Source organism: Coregonus clupeaformis, chromosome 34 (assembly GCF_020615455.1).
Source record: "Coregonus clupeaformis isolate EN_2021a chromosome 34, ASM2061545v1, whole genome shotgun sequence".
NCBI classification, from domain to species: Eukaryota; Metazoa; Chordata; class Actinopteri; order Salmoniformes; family Salmonidae; genus Coregonus; species Coregonus clupeaformis.
In genome coordinates this window covers 3,760,374-3,784,122 of record NC_059225.1, presented here as the reverse complement: position 1 = coordinate 3,784,122, position 23,749 = coordinate 3,760,374, and the positions used below count along the sequence as shown (strand labels likewise).

At 43.1% G+C, this 23,749-nt stretch overlaps 1 protein-coding gene across 6 annotated transcripts in view; it reads left to right on the top strand.

Moving 5' to 3' along the window:
* LOC121549650 (aspartyl/asparaginyl beta-hydroxylase-like) overlaps positions 1-23,749 on the top strand; it is a 60,136-nt gene that overhangs the window by 33,735 nt on the left and 2,652 nt on the right. For 3 of the 6 annotated variants that reach the window (XM_045210368.1, XM_041861437.2, XM_045210369.1), the window contains 20 exons: positions 7,704-7,772; positions 10,197-10,223; positions 10,322-10,363; positions 11,306-11,347; positions 16,553-16,585; positions 16,669-16,701; positions 16,862-16,897; positions 17,198-17,251; positions 17,361-17,453; positions 19,537-19,578; positions 20,133-20,218; positions 20,343-20,429; positions 20,610-20,760; positions 21,055-21,191; positions 21,381-21,479; positions 21,697-21,786; positions 21,991-22,128; positions 22,695-22,830; positions 22,969-23,060; positions 23,590-23,723. In XM_045210368.1, coding sequence (XP_045066303.1) covers positions 7,704-7,772; positions 10,197-10,223; positions 10,322-10,363; positions 11,306-11,347; positions 16,553-16,585; positions 16,669-16,701; positions 16,862-16,897; positions 17,198-17,251; positions 17,361-17,453; positions 19,537-19,578; positions 20,133-20,218; positions 20,343-20,429; positions 20,610-20,760; positions 21,055-21,191; positions 21,381-21,479; positions 21,697-21,786; positions 21,991-22,128; positions 22,695-22,830; positions 22,969-23,060; positions 23,590-23,723 — 1,621 coding nt within the window. The remainder of the gene's footprint in view (positions 1-7,703; positions 7,773-10,196; positions 10,224-10,321; positions 10,364-11,305; positions 11,348-16,552; positions 16,586-16,668; positions 16,702-16,861; positions 16,898-17,197; positions 17,252-17,360; positions 17,454-19,536; positions 19,579-20,132; positions 20,219-20,342; positions 20,430-20,609; positions 20,761-21,054; positions 21,192-21,380; positions 21,480-21,696; positions 21,787-21,990; positions 22,129-22,694; positions 22,831-22,968; positions 23,061-23,589; positions 23,724-23,749) is intronic. The other 3 variants (XM_045210370.1, XM_045210371.1, XM_045210372.1) reach the window with 3 other exon arrangements.

The following is a 23,749-nucleotide window of genomic DNA, read 5'->3' as shown; positions in this document are numbered from 1 at the left end:
ACATTTAGCCCCTCAAACATTTTCCTCATGTAAGGGAAAACCTTAAGTGATTTGCTGCAGTTATGGTATGAACATTACACACTTACCAAAACAACTGTACATTTCTAGCAGAGAAGCTAGATAAAACTAATGGCATTTATTCTTTGACAGTTACTTCTAGAAGACTACTGGAAGAGAAAACGTATATAAAAAAAAATCTAATTCAACCCGGCAACAAAATGTCAGTTAAGAAACCTATGGGAAGAGAAAAGAAAAATGGATGCAATAAATCGTGCCGTTAAAATGGCAACAAAAACATTAATGGAGGAGTAAACCTGGTGGGATAGCTAAGTCCACTGCTCTCTCATTGTTGGTGGGTTTTGACAATGACAAATCATGCACGTTACTTGGTTTTATTGTGGGTTATTGGGTAGGGCTGGGAATTGCCAGGGACTACATGATACGATATTATCATGACACTTACGTGCCGATATGTATTGCGATTCTCACGATTCTATATGTATTGTGATTCGATGTTCCAAACATATTGCTCACTATATGTCTGCTGCAGAACTACTGCATATGTCTGCTGCAGAACCACGATAGCCAATTACAGCGTGAATCAGATGGCTGATTTGGATAACTATACCATTGCTATGCCTGAACCCTATACAGTGTTTGTTGACATTTGCGTTGTTTACAAACATTGGCGTAAAACAAGCTTGTATTGTGGAGTCTGATGGGTTAAGACAGTTGAACTAAGCTCATGAGGCATTTTAGAAGTTATATTCTTCAAGAATCAATGGGTATACAGTGGGGAGAACAAGTATTTGATACTTTTATTTATTTATTTATTTTATTTTTATTTTATTTCACCTTTATTTAACCAGGTAAACCAGTTGAGAACAGGTTCTCATTTACAACTGCGACCTGGCCAAGATAAAGCAAAGCAGTGCAATAAAAACAACACAGAGTTACATATGGGGTAAAAAAAACATAAAGTCAAAAATACAACAGAAAATATATATACAGTGTGTGCAAATGTAGCAAGTTATGGAGGTAAGGCAATAAATAGGCTATAGTGCAGAATAATTACAATAGTATTAACACTGGAATGCTAGATGTGCAAGAGATTATGTGCAAATAGAGATACTGGGGTGCAAAAGAGCAAAATAAATAACAATATAGGGATGAGGTAGTTGGGTGGGCTAATTTCAGATGGGCTGTGTACAGGTGCAGTGATCGGTAAGGTGCTCTGACAACTGATGCTTAAAGTTATTGAGGGAGATAAGAGTCTCCAGCTTCAGAGATTTTTGCAATTCGTTCCAGTCATTGGCAGCAGAGAACTGGAAGGAATGGCGGCCAAAGGAGGTGTTGGCTTTGGGAATGACCAGTGAGATATACCTGCTGGAGCGCAGACTACGGGTGGGTGCTGCTATGGTGACCAATGAGCTAAGATAAGGCGGGGATTTGCCTAGCAGTGATTTATAGATGGCCTGGAGCCAGTGGGTTTGACGACCGAACATGTAGTGAGGACCAGCCAACAAGAGCGTACAGGTCACAGTGGTGGGTAGTGTATGGGGCTTTGGAGACAAAACGGATGGCACTGTGATAGACTACATCCAATTTGCTGAGTAGAGTGTTGGAGGCTATTTTATAAATGACATCGCCGAAGTCAAGGATCGGTAGGATAGTCAGTTTTACGAGGGCATGTTTGGCAGCATGAGTGAAGGAGGCTTTGTTGCGAAATAGGAAGCCGATTCTAGATTTAACTTTGGATTGGAGATTCTTTATGTGAGTCTGGAAGTTGAGTTTACAGTCTAACCAGACACCTAGGTATTTGTAGTTGTCCACATACTCTAGGTCAGACCCGTCGAGAGTGGTGATTCTAGTCGGGTGGGCGGGTGCCAGCAGCGTTCGATTGAAAAGCATGCATTTAGTTTTACTAGTGTTTAAGAGCAGTTGGAGGCTACTGAAGGATTGTTGTATGGCATTGAAGCTCGTTTGGAGGTTTGTTAACACAGTGTCCAATGAAGGGCCAGATGTATACAAAATGGTGTCGTCTGCGTAGAGGTGGATCTGAGAGTCACCAGCAGCAAGAGCGACATCATTGATATACACGGAGAAAAGTGTCGGCCCATTTTGCAGGTTTTTCTACTTACAAAGCATGTAGAGGTCTGTAATTTTTATCATAGGTACACTTCAACTGTGAGAGACAGAATCTAAAACAAAAATCCAGAAAATCACATTGTATGATTTTTAAGTAATTAATTTGCATTTTATTGCATGACATAAGTATTTGATCACCTACCAACCAGTAAGAATTCCGGCTCTCACAGTCCTGTTAGTTGTTGTTTAAGAAGCCCTCCTGTTCTCCACTCATTATCTGTATTAACTGCACCTGTTTGAACTCGTTACCTGTATAAAAGACACCTGTCCACACACTCAATCAAACAGACTCCAACCTCTCCACAATTGTCAAGACCAGAGAGCTGTGTAAGGACATCAGGGATAAAATTGTAGACCTGCACAAGGCTGGGATGGGCTACAGGACAATAGGCAAGCAGCTTGGTGAGAAGGCAACAACTGTTGGCGCAATTATTAGAAAATGGAAGAAGTTCAAGATGATGGTCAATCACCCTCGGTCTGGGGCTCTATGCAAGATCTCACCTCGTGGGGCATCAATGATCATGAGGAAGGTGAGGGATCAGCCCAGAACTACATGGCAGGACCTGGTCAATGACCTGAAGAGAGCTGGGACCACAGTCTCAAAGAAAACCATTAGTAACACACTACACCGTCATGGATGAAAATCCTGCAGCGCACGCAAGGTCCCCCTGCTCAAGCCAGCGCATGTCCAGGCCCGTCTGAAGTTTTCCAATGACCATCTGGATGATCCAGAGGAGGAATGGGAGAAGGTCATGTGGTCTGATGAGACAAAAATATAGCTTTTTGGTCTAAACTCCACTCGCCGTGTTTGGAGGAAGAAGAAGGATGAGTACAACCCCAAGAACACCATCCCAACCGTGAAGCATGGAGGTGGAAACATCATTCTTTGGGGATGCTTTTCTGCAAAGGGGACAGGACGACTGCACCGTATTGAGGGGAGGATGGATGGGGCCATGTATCGTGAGATCTTGGCCAACAACCTCCTTCCCTCAGTAAGAGCATTGAAGATGGAGTCGTGGCTGGGTCTTCCAGCATGACAACGACCCGAAACACACAGCCAGGGCAACTAAGGAGTGGCTCCGTAAGAAGCATCTCAAGGTCCTGGAGTGGCCTAGCCAGTCTCCAGACCTGAACCCAATAGAAAATCTTTGGAGGGCGCTGAAAGTCCGTATTGCCCAGCGACAGCCCCGAAACCTGAAGGATCTGGAGAAGGTCTGTATGGAGGAGTGGGCCAAAATCCTTGCTGCAGTGTGTGCAAACCTGGTCAAGACCTACAGGAAACGTATGATATCTGTAATTGCAAACAAAGGTTTCTGTACCAAATATTAAGTTCTGCTTTTCTGATGTAGCAAATACTTATGTCATGCAATAAAATGCAAATTAATTACTTTAAAATCCTACAATGTGATTTTCTGGATTTTTGTTTTAGATTCCGTCTCTCACAGTTGAAGTGTACCTTTTGTAAGTAGGAAAACCTGCAAAATCGGCAGTGTATCAAATACTTGTTCTCCCCACTGTATATGATTCATTTAAGTCCAAAAACGAATGTCTCAACTAAGGATTCTAGCTTTAAAGATGCACTCCAGGCATTTTTTTACTTTCCCTGTTGAAAAACTTTTGATATCATGGATGGTCAGTCCTTGCATCCATAGCTCTGTCTATGAATTTGAGAGTGGTTACATTTCTCCAGGCCATCCAAAACGGAGGCAGGGTGACTGCGGATTCTACCTTTTTTAAGGGTAATTCTAAGATGGAGCTTAAGGTCTAAAGCAACCAGGCAGCGTTAAATAGTTTCTAAGCAACTGGCCAAGCTGCAAAGCCGGAACTTCTGTCATTTCTGCTAAAAATCTAACCTTAACCATTCTGCTAACCTTTTACCTAACCCTTTAACCAAAAAGCACATTTTCGTGTTCATACATTTTCACAATATAGCCATTTTTCACTTTCCAGCTTGCTCTTGGACACTGTCAACTTGTGTTTATTTTTGTATTATTTTTTAGAAATTTAAGGTTTTGAAAATTAACATGCTGTTAAATTTGGTATTTGGAAATATTCTCCTAATGCTTTTTATAAAAACAAACTTACTTTGCAGCTTAATTTGAGCAAATTCCGAATTTGTGATTAATCACAGCAAATTAACTCAAATGTTTTATTTTTTGTCATTTGACAGCCCTAAACATAGCATAATGTTAAACCTTCTGGCATGGGCAGTGGAAAATGGAAGGGGTGTTGACATACTGCCCTTTAAAACAAGTTTCCAACCCCCAGAGCATCCAACTAGAGAACTTGGGAGGAAATTAAAGGCACATTAAAGGAACAGTTGAGGATGATCCATGAGAAGATTGAAGCCAAAAAAATTCTGCAATGGCTCTGGCTGAAGTGAGGAGGATCATGGCCGAAGAGGAGGAAGAGAGACAATTTGTCAATGCTCTGGAGCTTAAGAGGCAAGAGGCGGCACAAAAAGGCCAGGAAATGCTAGCGGCTCATCTTAGGATGGAAAAAGAGGGGGAGGAAAGAGAGGGGGAGGAAAGAGAACAAGAAGAGAAAAGAGGCTGAGAGGAGAGCACAGGAGCAAGCAGAGAAAGAGAGGCTGGAGAAAGAGAGGCTGGAGAAAGAGCGGGAAGCTGAGGAGGAGAGACAAAAAGAGCGGATAGAAAAGGAGAAGGCAGAGCTGGAAAGAATGGAGAAAGAGGGAGCAGAAAAGGAGAGGATTGAGAAGGAACGGACCGCCAAAGAAAAGGAGAGGGAGAGGATTGAGAAGGAACAGGCCGCCAAAGAAAAGGAGAGGATTGAGAGAGAACAGGTAGCCAAGGAAAAATCAGAAAAGGAGAGGATGGAGAGAGAGAACAGGTAGCCAAGGAAAAATCAGAAAAGGAGAGGGTGGCGAGAGAACTGGTAGCCAAGGAAAAATCAGAAAAGGAGAGGGTGGCCAAAGAGAGGGCAGAGAAGGAGAGAGCGGAGAAAGAGCAACGAGCCAAAGAGAGAGCTGCTAAAGAAAAAGAGTGGTTAGCGAATGAGCGCTTAGTCAAAGAAAAGACTGCAAAGGCCAAGGTCGAGACGGAACAGTTAACCAAGGTCAAGACAGGGAAGGAGAGAGCTGAAAAAGAGTGGAGAAATGGAGATAGTTGTGAAAGAGGAGAAAAAGTCCAAACAGGCTAAAGAAGAGATGCCTGAGAAGAATACAAACAACTGCACTACTACAAACAAGAAGGAAATAATCATGAATGAGGAAAAGTTGGCTGCAATAAACCTTCTAGCCTAATAAACCTTAAAGCCTAAAGCCACCAAGGTGAACAAGAAGTGAAACTGCGCAGATCAGGCTGATGTTATAAATCCTCCCTAAAGACAATCCTGTATATCTGAAGGGATCAGAAAGGTATACACAATGCAGTGTTTGCTTCACCTTTGCTTCTGATTGGCTGGATGGATGTTCCGCCATATTGCTTACGCCTATCCCACCCCTTCAGATCTACAAGTGTGTCTAAGGAGGGGCTAGGAATTGGTGGTGCTGAACTCAATCACTTTCAGTGCTAAATATGTTATGGCTGGTCTGTGGTGGTCTGTGACTTTTGTTTTGGACATTGGCTCATACAAATCAGAGGGTTGGGTTCCCCCTTTCGCTCCACTGTTATCCCACAATACAATGTAATAATGAAATACAAATTGGTACCTGCGCACTGATAAGTGCTGCCACAGATACAACTCTGGGAGCATTCATTAAAACTGCGGAAGCATTCATTAGTGTGTGGGTGTCTGTCTTTCTTTCATTAGTGTACTTTTTGTACCCTGAACCTGCAAGTCACAGAATGTGCGTACTCTACTTTAAAACTAGTTACAATGCAATATAAGAGTGACAATTAACTTATATATTTTTTTTTACTTTGCTACAAACATTTACATCATCCTACCATTTTTCTGACATAAAAGTGGTAATGTCATAATGTCAAAAGATAATGACAGAAAAACCATATACAATTTCAGACTAGAGACATGAAGTATAATAATTTGCTTGAAGTGAGTTTTTTTCCATTTGAAAATGAAACAGAGAATATTTCTGTTTTTGTTTTTAAGGTGTTTCTCAGTGAATTCAAATGTCTTTTAAAATACCTATCATAAATACAGATTTAAATACAAGCGCTATAGCCTAAATTGTTAACTATCAACTGTGTGCTGTCAGTTCTCGCTTTCCAGTTATATGCTAGTTAAATAATATGTATTGTGTTAGCTAGCTAGGTGTTTATGTATGATGACAATAAGATTGTTTCTTTAGAGAGAACATGTATCTGCAGTATATCCTGGGTGCTTCTTTGCATATTATGTGAGAAGTCTTATGAAACCAGGCTGTACATTATTTAGACTTGATTATGCTGTTTTGGTGAAAGGGTGAAACTCTCCGGGTGGAACAACCTACCAACTCCTTTTGGAGCACTCTTATTGCCATTTACCAGTTGTAAATCCTACCTGTACTGTATTTTATTGCTGTAAAGGTATTATTTAGAAATTGTATGACAGAAAAAATACTTTTGTTTTGTTTTTTGTGTCTTTGTGTTTGAAACAGCTGAGGTGTATTTTCATAATCAGATTAAGGCCTTTTCTTGATTTGATGAAACTAAAATCTTATCAGGTGCTGGTAGTCCTGCTGAAAACCTGAAGTCATTACTGACTTACAGTTTATGGTCCAAAAATGAAATGATACCAGATAAGGAAAGCTTGTGTCCTCAAAATGTAAAGCCTCTCTGATTTATTAAAGATCTGTTCTCAAATTGGCGTGTGTGCTCGTTCAATAGCAATAATTACTTTATCTATAGCAACTTTCATACAAAATGTTGTAGCCCAACCCCAACATGTTTAATCTTGGAGCATGTAGTACATATTTGATGTTCTTTACGTTAGTGTTGTAAGTAGAGCTCTATTCTCTCAGATTCCCAGTAGCCCTGATATGTGATTGATAAACTGTCAATGTTGACATTGCTTAGGGCATGGCCAGGACTGTCAAAGGATCCTCTTAAAATAACCAAACAAGATGGGAGGGGGTTAATAGTTCAGGATGTCATATCCTGCTGTGTGACTGATGGCCCATGGAAGTGTTCCCATACCTGCTGGGTCAGGCACTGGTACGACAAGCTGTAAACCCAAGTCAGTTGTGCATTGTTGATGACTTCTTTCATTTCATTTCCCTTAATCTTTATAGAAACTGTCCCTTTTTTCATCCTATTTATTGAATATTGGTTATCGGTTGAATTATCGACTGATAGCAATATATCGATAAAAGGCAGATTATTAATATCGGTGAACCAATATATCGGTCGGGCTCTACAAAAGACTTAGGCCTAAGTCTTTGGTTATTCTCACTTCTTCAAACGTATTAATGTTTTTAAATGAATCATATTCCTGACAGTCGAAAATGATACTCTTGTGAAATAGCTATTTTTTTTGTCTGTGTTGCAAATAGACTAGCCGAGATTGGGTTTCTAGAGTTGTGTGGTGGTGAGAAATGGCATATTTCTTTTTACCTAATGTTTCACGTGCCCGCATGAACATTTACAAATGAACAGGTCTGAAGGAGAGGCCGGTTTCTGTGGTGCTGAGGGAAACCAAGGAGGAATCTGCTGTGAAAGAACCAGGTAAGACCACACCTTCTTGAGGCTGATTTGTTTTTCAGGGATTCTGTGCAAGGACCAAACATAGTGTCCCTTCACATTACATATAGCAAGGTATTATCTTACGTAAACGAACACACTCTTCTTACTCCAAAAACACAGACGGATAATGTGATCTGTTCCATCTTCCATTACCAAGAGACAATGAGGAAATGATACTACGTTGAAATAATTACCGGAATGTCAAAGATGCCTGTGTACATATCCTCACCAGATTTTTTTTTAGGGGACAGTTTAGAGTGGGTGTAGAATGGGTTAGGTTGGGTGTAACTGTCACTCAAATGACGCCCTCTGGGCTTATTTGTTATCAGAAAAGGCATTTGTCCTGTCCTACAGCTAACCATCCATGTTTCGTTAGCCGGATAAACGTCTTAAAACACCACCTAGAATAGGTGCGTTGGATAAGCTCATCCAACGTGGTGGGCGGAGTTTGCACTGTAGGACCCATGGAATGACCCACAACCGGTAGACATTATCTAGCCTGACGTTGGTGTTTGGTCAGAGACCGTCACGGATAGGAAGATATTTGAATGAGAAACGTATGCATGACCTCCGGCCAGCAGAACCCCATAGAGCTAAAATGACTAACTATGAAGGGGTTGTGCTGCACTGCCTGGACATGCAGTACACACCTAGTCTTAAAAATGAATGACAAAAAGCAAAGTAACCTGTGGTTTGTATCTCGAAGATCAGTCAAACTCCCACTTACGACCGATGCGTTTCGACAAACATGTCTTCATAAGGATATAGTCCCTGCCCTAAACGAATGTCCTTGGATTGTAAAATTCAACTTTTAGCCGAGCCCATTGTGGAGGAAGTCGTCCAGACAACGGAAGGGACTGAGGAAGAAGAGCAGCATCCACCGACCCCATCACAGGAGTAGCAGGCCCCTGAATGGGAGAGTCCGGACGCAGAGGGGACTGAGCATCCACCGACCCCATCACAGGAGTAGCAGGCCCCTGAATGGGAGAGTCCGGACGCAGAGGGGACTGAGCATCCACCGACCCCATCACAGGAGTAGCAGGCCCCTGAATGGGAGAGTCCGGACGCAGAGGGGACTGAGCATCCACCGACCCCATCACAGGAGTAGCAGGCCCCTGAATGGGAGAGTCCGGACGCAGAGGGGACTGAGCATCCACCGACCCCATCACAGGAGCAGCAGGCCCCTGAATGGGAGACTCCGGACGCAGAGGGGACTGAGCATCCACCTACCCCATCACAGGAACAGCAGGCCCCTGAATGGGAGACTCCGGACGCAGAGGGGACTGAGCATCCACCGACCCCATCACAGGAACAGCAGGCCCCTGAATGGGAGAGTCCGGACGCAGAGGGGACTGAGCATCCACCGACCCCATCACAGGAACAGCAGGCCCCTGAATGGGAGAGTCCGGATGCAGAGGAGACTGAGCATCCACCTACCCCATCACAGGAGTAGCAGGCCCCTGAATGGGAGAGTCCGGACGCAGAGGGGACTGAGCATCCACCGACCCCATCACAGGAACAGCAGGCCCCTGAATGGGAGAGTCCGGACGCAGAGGGGACTGAGCATCCACCGACCCCATCACAGGAACAGCAGGCCCCTGAATGGGAGAGTCCGGATGCAGAGGAGACTGAGCATCCACCTACCCCATCACAGGAGTAGCAGGCCCCTGAATGGGAGAGTCCGGACGCAGAGGGGACTGAGCATCCACCGACCCCATCACAGGAACAGCAGGCCCCTGAATGGGAGAGTCCGGACGCAGAGGGGACTGAGCATCCACCGACCCCATCACAGGAGTAGCAGGCCCCTGAATGGGAGAGTCCGGACGCAGAGGGGACTGAGCATCCACCGACCCCATCACAGGAACAGCAGGCCCCTGAATGGGAGAGTCCGGACGCAGAGGGGACTGAGCATCCACCGACCCCATCACAGGAACAGCAGGCCCCTGAAGGGGAGAGTCCGGATGCAGAGGGAGATCCGGTCATTATCGGAAGCTACCTCTGAGGAAGCTTTTGTGGGGAAACTGGAGGTTGAGGCAGGATAACTTGAGGCTCTCTCTGAGGCCTGCTGTCCAGGTAGAGGAAGGTGAATACCCCTCTTGATAAAACATTGTCCGTCCCAATCCCACCAGGGTACGAATGTAAACCACCTCATTATCACCTGGTACATATTGTCATCATGGCTCATATCTACTGCTGTTCCATTTCCTCCATGTGTAGCTAAACGCTGTCCCACCAATGTGTCAATCTGCTGGCATACAGTTTCAGTGGAGAGATATGTTCACTGTGACTCTTGAGACAAATACCTTCCACTCACTCTGTCGTTGTGCTTCATTGCAGAATTATGGAATCACAGAATATAATTGGTTTCTGTCAGTTTGCAATACATGTCCTGTCTGTTCCTTCCAGATGCTGTCCCCACTCCTGATGATGATGGTAAGTCGGTATATTTTCTCTCTCTCTGTCTTAACCATCAGACTGTAACATTCACTAACCTAACCACTAACCTTTTGTAATGTCATTACTCATAACAGTTGATGGAGCTCAAAACACGGATGTGGAGTCTGAAATCCAAGGTTTGTGTGAATCAGACTATTGTACATGATAGAGGTAGTCAAGATCTTGTAGTGCTTTTCCCTCCACTCACCTCAGTCATGTATCCTCCTTGGTCCCGGCCTCACAGAGATGGATGAAATGCCTGAAGAAGACATTACACATCCGTTAATCAAGATTTCTTTTTTTTTTACTAATTTCAACTTTCTACGCACATAGCATAAAAATGATGGACAAATAATGGATGGCTGTCTTATGTCTCTACCAAACCTCAACGTATGAACCCATAGAAGAACCATTGGCCCAATCCATTTAGGATGGATACTAAATCTCTGATTTGGAATTCAATCAAAAGCTGCAATTCAGATTCAGAGATCTTATCATAACAACATTGGGGTTTTTTTGTATAGAGATTGCACTGCTGCATATGTCATGATAATACCTTTGGAAAGATGGGGGAATGGCTAGGCTCCATTCATTTAACACCATACCTTTATACTTACTGTGATGACTCGTCCTTCTGAAAGGATTGGAGAGGTCAAAGCAATGGCAGGACCAGTAACCTGCTTGGCCCATTTTCCAATAGAAAATGGATGTTGCTTTGGGGGCCTTGAAAACCACCTGGAAAAAGTAATTGCAATTGGGTGTGTCACAAAGAAAGGCAGGAACCACCCGAAAAGGCAGCAGGAGTGTTTCTGGAAACTGCACAACCTGATACGACCCACCTGGTCGTAATGGGAAGACACTGGATTGGCCTTCTTCCTGCCAATGAAAGCATACTGTAGCTGTCAATGGCTGCTACAGCAATAGGCTAAGCACATAACTGCAAACCGGCTTAGTTTTTTTCCCATCAAGCTCAGTTTAACCCTAGTTAAAAAGCTTCTGCTGTACAGTATGGTGTGACTGCCTTCCACGTTTCAGTATTTATTCTATCTTCCTCAAGCTTCATGTCAATATCATTTCAGCTGCTGTCCCTCTCCCCCCGATATCAGATGATTTTATCCCAGGTATGTTTTGCATCTCCTCTTACTGAAACGTGACAACAATTATAAATGACATGCAATGTTTTAGCAATGGCTATCACAACATGTTATTATGAATCACAAAACGGACTCTTATACATACTTGTACTGTATCTACTCATTAGCGATGTGCATCTCTCCCGTTTAAGATGATTAGATACATATCTAGATACATGGGCTCTGATATAATACAGAAACGATACGTTTTAGTTTGAAACTATTTGTTTCAATTCGGTTTGATTAGAGAACGAATCGATGCAATTTGATGCATTAACATTTGTTGCATAAACACATTCATTTTCCATTCAAAATTAAAATCTGCTGCTGATGGGCCTCTGAGCTGGATCTGTCTGAGCTGACGTGCACGTGTGATGTACGTCTATGGTGTATATACTATGTAGACACCTGATCTGGGTCATGGCTAGAAGGGATTCAGCTTTTGTCAAATTAACATTAAAAGTAGATTTTCTTTTAATGCATTTTTGCTAACCCTTTTACTAACTTTAACCTAATTCTCCTAACCTGCTATGTTAATTATCCTCAAATTAACTTGTCATTTTTGCAAATTAAGTGTTTTGAGCCAGTAATGTATCAATATTTATTGTTTACAAATGACATAGCCAATGAATATGTAGCACAACTATGGATTTCACCCTCATCTCAAAATTGAATGGCTTTGACCGGTTGGAAGTTTAGTGAGCTTCTTTTCCCCTCCCGCTTTGGCCATGCAGTGCACCTCACAAAAGTGATTCCTCATTATGAAATGATATACTTTACTCTGTATATCTAAAAATTACCATATACAGCAGGGTTTCTCAACTAGATTCAGCCGCTGGACATTTTTTTTTTCTTGAGTTGATGGTCGGGAGGCTGGAACATAATCACAAATAATTAGCAGACTGTGAATAGACCGCAAGAAGCCCAAACATATATAATATTTGACTAAAACATAATTCTTCGAACCTTGCTTACATTTGTATATGATCATGTGTCTCTCTATTATGTGTGGTAATACTTGGGAATAGATTTCCAAAATTAAAATCACTTGGTGCTGATTTTCCTGGTGTTGTTATGGTCTTTTATGACAAACAATGAAAACATTTATTTATATACAGTACAGTACAAAGTTTGGACACACCTACTCATTCAAGGGTTTTTCTTTAAATAATGTATTTTAGATTCTTCAAAGTAGCAACCTTTTGCCTTTGACAGCTTTGCACACTCTTGGCATTCTCTCAACCAGCTTCATGAGGTAGTCACCTGGAATGAACATTGAACGTTTCTTCAAGTGCAGTTGCAAAAACCATCAAGTGCTATGATATTTTTTTTTTAAATGCACCTTTATTTAACCAGGCAAGCCAGTTTAGAACAAGTTCTCATTTACAAATAAATAAATAGGTCATTTAGCAGACGCTCTTATCCAGAGCGACTTACAGGAGCAATTAGGGTTAAGTGCCTTGCTCAAGGGCACATCGACAGATTTTTCACATAGTCGGCTCGGGGATTAGAACCAGCGACCTTTCGGTTACTGGCACAACGCTCTTAACCACTAAGCTACCTGCGACCTGGCCAAGATAAAGCAAAGCAGTGCGATTAAAAACAACAACAACACAGAGTTACATATGGGATAAACAAAACATACAGTCAATAACACAATAGAAAATCTATATACAGTGTGTGCAAATGTAGTAAGTTATGGAGGTAAGGCAATAAATAGGCCATAGTGCAAAATAATTACAGTTTAGTATTAACACTGGAGTAATAGATGTGCAGAAGATGATGTGCAAATAGAGATACTGGGGTGCAAATAAGCAAAATAAATAACAATATGGGGATGAAGTAGTTGTGTGGGCTAATTAAAGATGGGCTGTGTACAGGTGCAGTGATTGGTAAGCTGCTCTGACAACTGATGCTTAAAGTTAGTGAGGGAGATAAGTGTCTCCAGCTTCAGAGCTTTTTGCAGTTCGTTCCAGTCATTGGCAGCAGAGAACTGGAAGGAATGGCAGCCAAAGGAGGTGTTGGCTTTGGGGATGACCAGTGAGATATACCTGCTGGAGCGCATACTACGGGTGGGTGTTGCTATGGTGACCAATGAGCTAAGATAAGGCGGGGATTTGCCTAGCAGTGATTTATAGATGACCTGGAGCCAGTGGATTTGGCGACGAATATGTAGTGAGGGCCAGCCAACCAGAGTGTACAGGTCACAATGGTGGGTAGTATATGGGGCTTTGGTGACAAAAGGGATGGCACTGTGATAAACTACATCCAATTTGCTGAGTAGAGTGTTGGAGGCTATTTTGTAAATGACATCGCCAAAGTCAAGGATCGGTAGGATAGTCAGTTTTACGAGGGCATGTTTGGCAGCATGAGTGACGGAGGCTTTGTTGCAAAATAGGAAGCCGATTCTAGATTTATCTTTGGATTGGATATGCTTAATGTGAGACTGGAAGGAGAGTTTACAGTCTAACCAGACACCTAGGTATTTGTAGTTGTCCACATATTCTAAGTCAGACCCGCCGAGAGTAGTGATTCTAGTCGGGCGGGCGGGTGCAAGCAGCGTTCGATTGAAGAGCATGCATTTAGTTTTACTAGCGTTTAAGAGCAGTTGGAGGCTACGGATGGAGTGTTGTATGGCATTGAAGCTCGTTTGGAGGTTTGTTAACACCGTGTCCAATGAAGGGCCAGATGTATACAAAATGGTGTCATCTGCGTAGAGGTGGATCTGAGAGTCACCAACAGCAAGAGTGACATCATTGATATACACAGAGAATAGAGTCGGCCCGAGAATTGAACCCTGTGGCACCCCCATAGAGACTGCCAGAGGTCCAGACAACAGGCCCTCCGATTTGACACATTGAACTCTATCTGAGAAGTAGTTGGTGAACCAGACGAGGCAGTCATTTGAGAAACCTAGGCTATTTAGTCTGCCAATAAGAATGCGGTGATTGACAGAGTCGAAAGCCTTGGCCAGGTCGATGAAGACTGCTGCACAGTACTGTCTTTTATCGATCGCGGTTATAATATCGTTTAGGAACTTGAGCGTGGCTGAGGTGCACCCATGACCAGCTCGGAAACCAGATTGCATAGCGGAGAAAGTACGGTGGGATTCGAAATGGTCGGTGATCTGTTTGTTAACTTGGCTTTCAAATACTTTCGAAAGGCAGGGCAGGATGGATATCGGTCTGTAACAGTTTGAATCTAGAGTGTCACCCCCTTTGAAGAGGGGGATGACCGTGGCAGCTTTCCAATCTCTGGGGATCTCAGACGATACGAAAGAGAGGTTGAACAGGCTAGTAATAGGGGTTGTGACAATTTCTGCGGCTAATATTAGAAAGAAAGGGTCCAGATTGTCTAGCCCAGCTGATTTGTAGGGATCCAGATTTTGCAGCTCTTTCAGAACATCAGCTGTCTGAATTTGGGTGAAGGAGAAGCGGGGGGGGCATGGGCAAATTTCTGTTTGAAAAAGCTAGCCTTTGCTTTCCTAACTGATTGTGTATATTAGTTCCTGACTTCCCTGAAAAGTTGCATATCGCGGGGGCTGTTCCATGCTAATGCAGATGTTTTTGTGCTGGTCAAGGGCAGTCAAGTCTGGGGTGAACCAGGGGCTATATCTGTTCTTAGTTCTGCATTTTTTGAATGGGGCATGCTTATTTAAGATGGAGAGGAAAGCACTTTTAAAGAATGAAACTGGCTCTCATGAGGACCGCCACAGGAAAGGAAGACCCAGAGTTACCTCTGCTGCAGAGGATAAGTTCACTAGAGTTACCAGCCTCAGAAATCGGCAATTAACTGCACCTCAGATTGCAGCCCAAATAAATGCTTCACAGAGTTCAAGTAACAGACACATCTCAACATCAACTGTTCAAAGGAGACTGCATGAATCAGGCCTTCATGGTCAAATTGCTGCAAAGAAACCACTACTAAAGGACACCAATAAGAAGAAGAGACTTGCTTGAGCCAAGAAACACGAGCAATGGACATTAGACCGGTGGAAATGTGTCCTTTTGTCTGATGAGTCCAAATTTGAGACTCAACCGCCGTGTCTTTGTGAGACGCAGAGTAGGTGAACGGATGATCTCTGCATGTCTGGTTCCCACCGTGAAGCATGGAAGAGGAGATGTGATGGTGTGGGGGTGCTTTGCTGGTGACACTGTCTGTGATTTTATTTAGATTTCAAGGCACACTTAACCAGCATGGCTACCACAGCATTCTGCAGCAATACGCCATCCCATCTGGTTTGCGCTTAGTGGGACTATCATTTGTTTTTCAAAAGGACAATGACCCAAAACACACCTCCAGGCTGTGTAAGGGCTATTTGACCAAGAAGGAGAGTGATGTGTGCTGCATCAGATGACCTGGCCTCCACAATCACCCGACCTCAACCGAATTGAGATGGTTTGGGATGAGTTGGACCGCAGAGTGAAGGAAAAGCAGCCAACAAGTGCTCAGCATATGTGGGAACTCCTTCAAGCATTCCAGGTGACTACCTCATGAAGCTGGTTGAGAGAATGCCAAGAGTGTGCAAAGCTGTGTTCAAGGCAAAGGGTGGCTACTTTGAAGAATCTCAAATATAAAATATTTATATATTTATATAGTTTAACACATAGTTTAACACTTTTTGGGTTACTTCATGATTCCATATGTGTTATTTCATAGTTTTGAGGTCTTCACTATTATTATACAATGTAGAAAATAGTAAAAATAAAGAAAAACCCTTGAATGAGTAGGTGTGTCCAAACTTTTGACTGGTACTGTATATCATTATTATTATTTTTTGCTCCGAAACTTGAGGGACCAAATAAAACCACAGGCCGCCAATTGTGGAACCCTGGCCTAGTATGCAAAATGACTTATAGATCAACACAGTTACATGCTTAGTTCGACACTGAAGGAGAGGACGCATCAGTTGTCACAAAACAATAGGTATTTTCGGAAGGTAGAAAGAAAGTCATATAAGCAAAACATTTTAGTTGATCGCGATTCGTAACGTTTGAGTCGATTTTCTGACCGATCCATGCTACATTTAAGATCGGTTTGGGGTTAGCAGACCGATTTAGTCGCATCTTAAACATTTGAATCGAGAGTCATTACATTCCTACTACTTATCATGCCAGTACCCTTATAGGCTGCTGTGTGTTTTAGCATGATTGTTAACGTTTTTAAATGATCTGTCCTGTCTCTCTTTTTTAGATGATAGTAGAGATGAAGCAACACATCCTTATGGTTAGTATGTCTTCGATTTGTTTTACAATGTGTCTTTTAAGTCATTCATACTTACATGAGTCTGTTTTGCATTTCTTTTTTAGAGGGTGAAAACGATGCCATTGACACAAAAGGAGGTGAGATATTCAGAATGTTTTTGTTATTCATTGGCCAAATAGACTCTTCTACTTTCTCCTTCCCTGCCTTCTCCTTGGTTAACTGGTCTTAACTGTGACCTTGCACTGAACACTAAGCAGAACGTTTTGCACTAAATAAACTGTGGATGTATATTTTCAGAATTGGTTGAGAAGGCACAGCCACAGCAGACAGAAGGTAAGCTACAGTACCGATTCTACATTTAAACGTTTCAGTATGACCATTGGTGACAGTGTGTTTTATTAGACGTTGTGAAGGGTCTGTGAATAGTTAGACGTTGTGAAGGGTCTGTGAATAGTTAGACGTTGTGAAGGGTCTGTGAATCGTTAGACGTGGTGAAGGGTCTGTGAATAGTTAGACGTTGTGAAGGGTCTGTGAATAGTTAGACGTTGTGAAGGGTCTGTGAATAGTTAGACGTTGTGAAGGGTCTGTGAAGGGTCTGTGTATTTATGAAGTGTTTATTTGCTTGTCTTGCAGAAGAGTCAGAGCAGTACAATGACCAGTCAGGTTCCCAGGAGGCACAGGAAGCAGGTGGGTTGCTGATGCACACAACACACACCAATGTGATATCTTAGACAAGTCCCCAATCTTACAAAGGGCACTGAAATCTAATCTTTAGTACAATTGCGATACAATGCAGAGGCTGAATCAGTCCCAGAACCGGAGGCTGACGTGGAACCAGAGGTGGAATCTGTTCCGGAACTGGAAGCTGAATCAGTCCCAGAACTGAAAGGTTAGGAGTATAACACGTCTTGTGCCATAGTCTCAAACCATTGCTTTTTAAAGGAACATTCTCACTTAGAGCTCCTGTGTCTACCATTGAATAGTGTTGATTTCCTACGTTAACTGCACTGTACCTGCTAACCTGTGCATGTGGATTGTAGCAGAGGAGCCAGTGGTGATAGAGGACAAAACACCAGAGGGAGATTCAGAACGTGGGCACACCAACAACACACACGTTTATGCTTTATTCACAGTAAACATTTGAACACGCATAAATACATTGTATGTCAACAGCTAAAGCTATTTTGAATAATAAATCTGTTAATGTTGGCAGTCAAATAACGTGACTATAATAGGGACTCTAATGCAGGCCAGGTTATTGTATAGAGTAGAGTTGCATTATTGACCTCGGATCAGCCGTCTACAGCTGCAGTTGACAGGCAGGCTTGCTTGACGTGGCGGGGGGCTCAATGCAGCGTGTATGTAATTATAGCCCCCGTTGGCATATCCCAGTGCTTCCAGTCATTCAAGGCCACCTCAAAGGCACTTATGTAACTGTCCTTTCTATGGAGGGCTTCACCTGCATGTTGAGGGTTGTGCTGTGCGAGTTTGTGCTGGATACTTTTTTGGGTGGTTCCCATAGCTGCGGGAAGTAGTATAACTTTTTGCCACTAGTTGACACATGAGTTGGCTCTTAACAGTGGAGTAAGATGTTCAATAGACGTGCATCACTACATGACTAGGTATCAAAGTCACTCAGTTCCTCCTAATAAGCCTTGACTGATATACCGGCCCATCAGCATCCTCTTGTGGTCATGAACTGCAAGGACAATGTTGTGGTGGGAGGAACACTGCCTATACAGTAATTTTTAATAATAATAATATAATATGCCATTTAGCAGACGCTTTTATCCAAAGCGACTTAGTTATGTGTGCATACATTTTTACGTATGGGTGGTCCCGGGGATCGAACCTACTACCCTGGCGTTACAAGTGCCATGCTCTACCAATTGAGCTACAGAGGACCACATTGAGCTACAGAGGACCACATACAGCAGAAGGAAAAACACTGGTCTGAAGTTGAAGTGTGGGGTGCACTTTGAAAAGCCCCCCAGATCCCTTGCCTATGGCCTGTATCCAATAAGCCTAGTCAATTGTGACATAATCACCTTACATCACTGCTGAGAAATGTCAGCTCATGTCACAATTTAAAATGAATTCTTCAGTTTATTCCTGGTTGCGTGCCATTTTCATCAGGCCTTGTCAGTTTTATTGTAATCTGTGAGATTTGTACAATATGAGCAGTCAATATACATCATGAAAATAGCAGACCTCTACAATGTCAAGTGTCTATTATTGCAGAGTGTTTGTAAACCCTGGGTTGTAAATGCTATGTATTGGTCAGTGAGAGGCTTTGAAGCCACTGTTCAGCCATATTGGTCCTCCCCAGAGGAAGCAGTCCTCCAGAATGAATGGAATTCTACAATATTTCTATTGAATGTTTCAAGGACAAAATGACTGTCTTTTTGTTGTTGAAATGGGGACAGTAACATTAGAACTTTCAAAAAATTATACTTTGAGGAAAATGTTTTAATATATTTTTTATAAATATATTTTTGTATGTTTAGCTCATATAATTTAAAAGTATGCATTAGGTATCTGTAATATAATAAACATGGCAAAAACCAATGTAGAGATGCATTTAATGGTAGGGGAGTGCCAAGATGGAAGCACGGTGGCTTCAGCACAGTCATCTAGTTTATACTGTATATAAATCATTGGTTTGCTGCTGTTGGCATTATTATTTTCTTTACTGAATTGGTGGACACCATTCTCAATAGAATCCTTTATATAAACCTTTGTTTTTTCCAAGAAAATCATTATGCTTTTTAAACCAGATCTGTTCTTGGGGCTTAAATGTGTCTTCCTTTAAAAGCACTATGGAAAATCTTGTAATGTTTTTTAGACCGTGCTTTAGTTACATGGATCTGAAAAGCGTTATTCAATATTTGTTATTTGTGGTGCTACAGTATGTTGATAGCATTCATAGCATTAGTCTAGCTGTCATTTTCTTCCCTTTGTATGTCTTTCAGAAAATGCTGAGGTCCAACCCAAGGATAAGCTTAAAGAAAAAGGTCATTGTTTCTTTTAATCCTTATTTTTATGGCGAACACAAGCTTTATAGAAGCAGGATAGCAAGGGGTGGCCGACCCTCCTGGAGAGCTACCCTGCCGCAGGTTTTTTTTCTCCAGCCCTACTCTGACACACCTACTAATTATCCTCCCCCGAGACCTTGATTTACTGAATCAGGTGTGTAAGTGTAGGGCTGGAGCAAAATCCTGTACACTCAGAAGCTCTCCAGGAGGGTTGGCCACCCCCGCACCGTAGTATTGTAGTTATTGTCCTCAGTCGGCATTAATGGCCTCCCACCTAGCCCTGCCAATGATGTTGCTGTGTCAAGCTTTTAACTGTGAATACTGATGTCATTGAAATGTCTTGAAACGACCCACTCAGTCACAATGAGTGACGCATCAGGAAGTGACTTTAGAGTAGAACATAACTGAGATTACAGTGTGCTCTGCCATTTTCACTGAGAAACTGCATACAGTAGCCATATGCTGAGGTTGCAGCCACACGCGCTTTGAGTGATCCAACCAATCCCTCACTGAGGTTCTGTTCTTCGTTTCAGCTAAAAAGAAGAAGCCCAAACTCCTGAATAAATTTGAGAAAACAATCAAGACGGAGATTGACGCTGCTGAGAAGTTACGTAAAAAGGTAAGTAAAAAAGGTCTGATGTTGTCCTCTTTATAAGCCTGTGTGAGGTTTTTAATGAACATGTATCTTGAAAGTAAATGGCTGAATCAATGCTGATCTGTTGTTGTCTTGTTTCACCACCCAGGGGAAAGTGGAGGAGGCTGTCCGGGCTTTTGAAACTCTAGTTCTGCAGTACCCCCAGAGTCCCAGGTGTCGCTATGGGAAAGCTCTGGTGAGAACAACTGTCTCAATTTTCCTGGTTTATATTGAACTGGTTAAACAAATTGTAACCCTTTAACATTTTTAACACTTAGTGTTTACACTACTGTATACTATGAGCATAAACAAATTGCACCCATGTACAAATAGGGAAAAGGCCTGAAATGTTCTGGGGCTCATTGTGTGTGTCCAGGCTGAGGATGATCTGGCAGAGAAGATGCTCAGCAACGACATGCTGCAGAAGGCCATCGGCACATACAAGGAGGCGTCAGAGCTGCCCAACGCCACGCCTGACCTCATCAAGGCCACATTGAAGAAACGGGCTGAGCGTCAGCAGTTCCTAGGTAACGCACAGGGCCCAGCATACTGGAGTGACCACACACACACAAACACACACAAACACACACACACAAACACATATTTTTGAAGGGAGAGAGAATATTATACTGTCCATTTCTCCTGCGTACTTAGTTTGAATACCATTTGGGAAAGGGGTTGTAGTGGTTGTCTTTCTCAATGAGATTTAATTGAGTATATATTTTTTATATCTCCAGTATTTTGGAATATTTAGTCTAATTGAGATTACTGGGGAGTCTGGTTGTACATAGGGTGACTTCCTCTCTCTCTCTCTGGTGTAGGTCGTATGAGGGGTGCCTTGGCCACGTTGGAGAAACTGGTACAGATCTTCCCTGAGGACGTGGCCCTGAAGAACGATCTGGGCGTGGCCCATCTGCTCATCGGAGACAACAAGAGCGCCAAGAGGGTCTACGAGGAGGTGAGCCAAAGTCGTCACCACATTGGTGAAACAATGTGTTAAAAATGTATCGCTATTGTGTTGCAATTTAAATGTGGTCGTAATTTGTAAATGGAATGTGGCCATTTTCAGTAGGGAAGTTTCAATGAGTGTCATGATTGATTGTTTGATTAACAATTGATGATTTCTAATGATGTTATTCCCCGGTAGGTGTTGGCCATTGCACCAAGTGACGGCTTTGCTAAAGTCCATTACGGCTTCATCCTCAAATCAGAAAACAAGATAGCAGAGAGCATCCCATTCCTCAGGGTAAGTACTGTGTGTATAATAAATAATAAATCAATCATGCTCACACAGATTCAAACCACTCTTTTGATCCTGAACCCCTTCTCTCTGCACCGAAACCCCTCTCTCTGCGCCGAAACCCCTCTCTCTGCACCGAAACCCCTCTCTCTGCACTGAACCCCTCTCTCTCTGCACTGAAACCCCCTCTCTCTGCACTGAAACCCCTCTCTCTGCACTGCAGGATGGTTTGGAATCAGGAGACCCTGGCACAGACGACGGCAGGTTTTACTTCCACCTCGGAGACGCTTTACAGAGAATGGGAGATGACAGTGTGAGTTAAGATCAAACTCAGACACCAAGCTTACAGCAATACTGACTCAGCACCAGCAGTATTCACTAGATAGTAACTTCACTGAGTATTGTAGCAGTATGGTTTCTCGTAATAGTATTTTTCTTCTGACAATAAGACAAAAACAGAGCATTTGAAAATACTGTATGTGAGTTAAAATGTGTTGGTTTTGGAATACTCTTCCAGGCCTACAAATGGTATGAGATAGGGCACCAAAGAGGTCACTTTGCCTCCGTATGGCAGCGATCTCTCTACAATGTGGACGGTCTCAAAGCCCAGCCGTGGTGGACGCCCAAGGACACTGGCTATATGGATCTAGTCAAGGTACTGTAAATGATGATAATTATGATAGACATGATAATGTCTCAGCTGGTTGCCTTTTCTCCCTGATAGTTGATTGATCAATGTGACGGAGTTCAATAAAGTCTAGAGGGAGTACTTCCTCTCTATTCCATTGATCACTTCTGTGACAGCGTGGGCAGGGACAGCTGAAGAACGATCTGGCCTTAATGCACTCTTATAATCTCCACCTGGCACAGCCAGAAGAGGACTGGCCACCCCTCGGAGCCTGGTTCCTCTCTAGGTTTCTTCCTAGGTTCCTGCCTTTTTAGGGAGTTTTTGCTAGCCACTGTGCTTCTGCATCTGCATTGCTTGCTGTTTGGGATTTAAGGTTGGTTATCTGTATAGCACTTTGACAACTGCTTAAAAAGGGTTTTATAAAATACATTTGATTGATTGATTGAACATGGGCTGCCTGCTTTTTTAAAATCGTTTTCTTCTTCGTTTGAGTTTTGAACTGGCGTAAAGCAGTCTCTGACCATGTATCCCCTTTGCTGTGCCAGGGGCAGACCATAGAAATATAATAACGTGTCTCTATGTCAACGGGACAGACCCTGGAGAGGAACTGGAGGACCATCAGGGACGAGGCCCTGTCAGTGATGGATAAAACCACCGGCCTCTTTGTTCCAGAGGAGGAGAACCTCAGAGAAAAAGGGGAGTGGGGTCAGTTTACCCTCTGGCAGCAAGGTAAACCAATCAAACACCTGGCAACTTCCTTTGTTACAAATAGACTGAAAACTCCCCACAAGTGCTTTAGGATTAGGGGTTAGTGGTGTCTGAACCTGGCCTCTAATTCCTTGTTTCTCTGTCCTCCTGGTCATGCAGGCAAGAAGGCAGGGGAGTCGTGCCGCAGTGTTCCAAAGACCTGTGGCCTGTTGGAGCGCTACCCGGAGGCTACGGGCTGCAAGAGAGGACAGGTAGGTCACCCCGCCACAGACGGGACTGACATGCCAACTATTAGGCAACCAGCACTGCTGTAGAGCAGGGGAGGATAGATGGAGAGACAGTCTGGCCCTCCAGGCTCCTACTGGAGATGGATGGAGTTACAAAGGCACTATGCTGCACTCACTGCAATTTCTTTCAATTTCTGTTGAAAAAATAGGAAATGTTTGTGTTTTTTGTATGTGGCTGGCCAATGTGCCTTTGAGCTAATAGGTTGCTTCAAAAACAAATATAAATTGTCTGAATTCTTTTTTTTTTACGTACTTCATTTAAATACTTTAATTTCAGCTGTGTTCACTTTCTCTGGGTGTATGACCGCCTCTCTGTCTGTCTCTGTTCTCTGTCTCTGTTCTCTCTGTCTCTGTTCTCTCTCTCTTTCTCTGTATCTCTCTCTCTCTCTCTCTGTGTGTCTCTCTCTCTCTGTGTCTCTGTCTCTGTCTCTCTCTGTGTCTCTGTCTCTTGTCTCTCTCTGTCTCTCTCTGTCTCTGTCTCCCTGGGTTCCAGATCAAGTTCTCGGTGATGCAGTCTGGTACTCATGTCTGGCCTCACACGGGGCCCACCAACTGTCGCCTGCGCATGCACCTGGGCCTGGTCGTCCCCAAGACGGGCTGCAAGATCAGGTGCACTAACGACACCAGGTAACACCTTCCACAGCTATCAACGT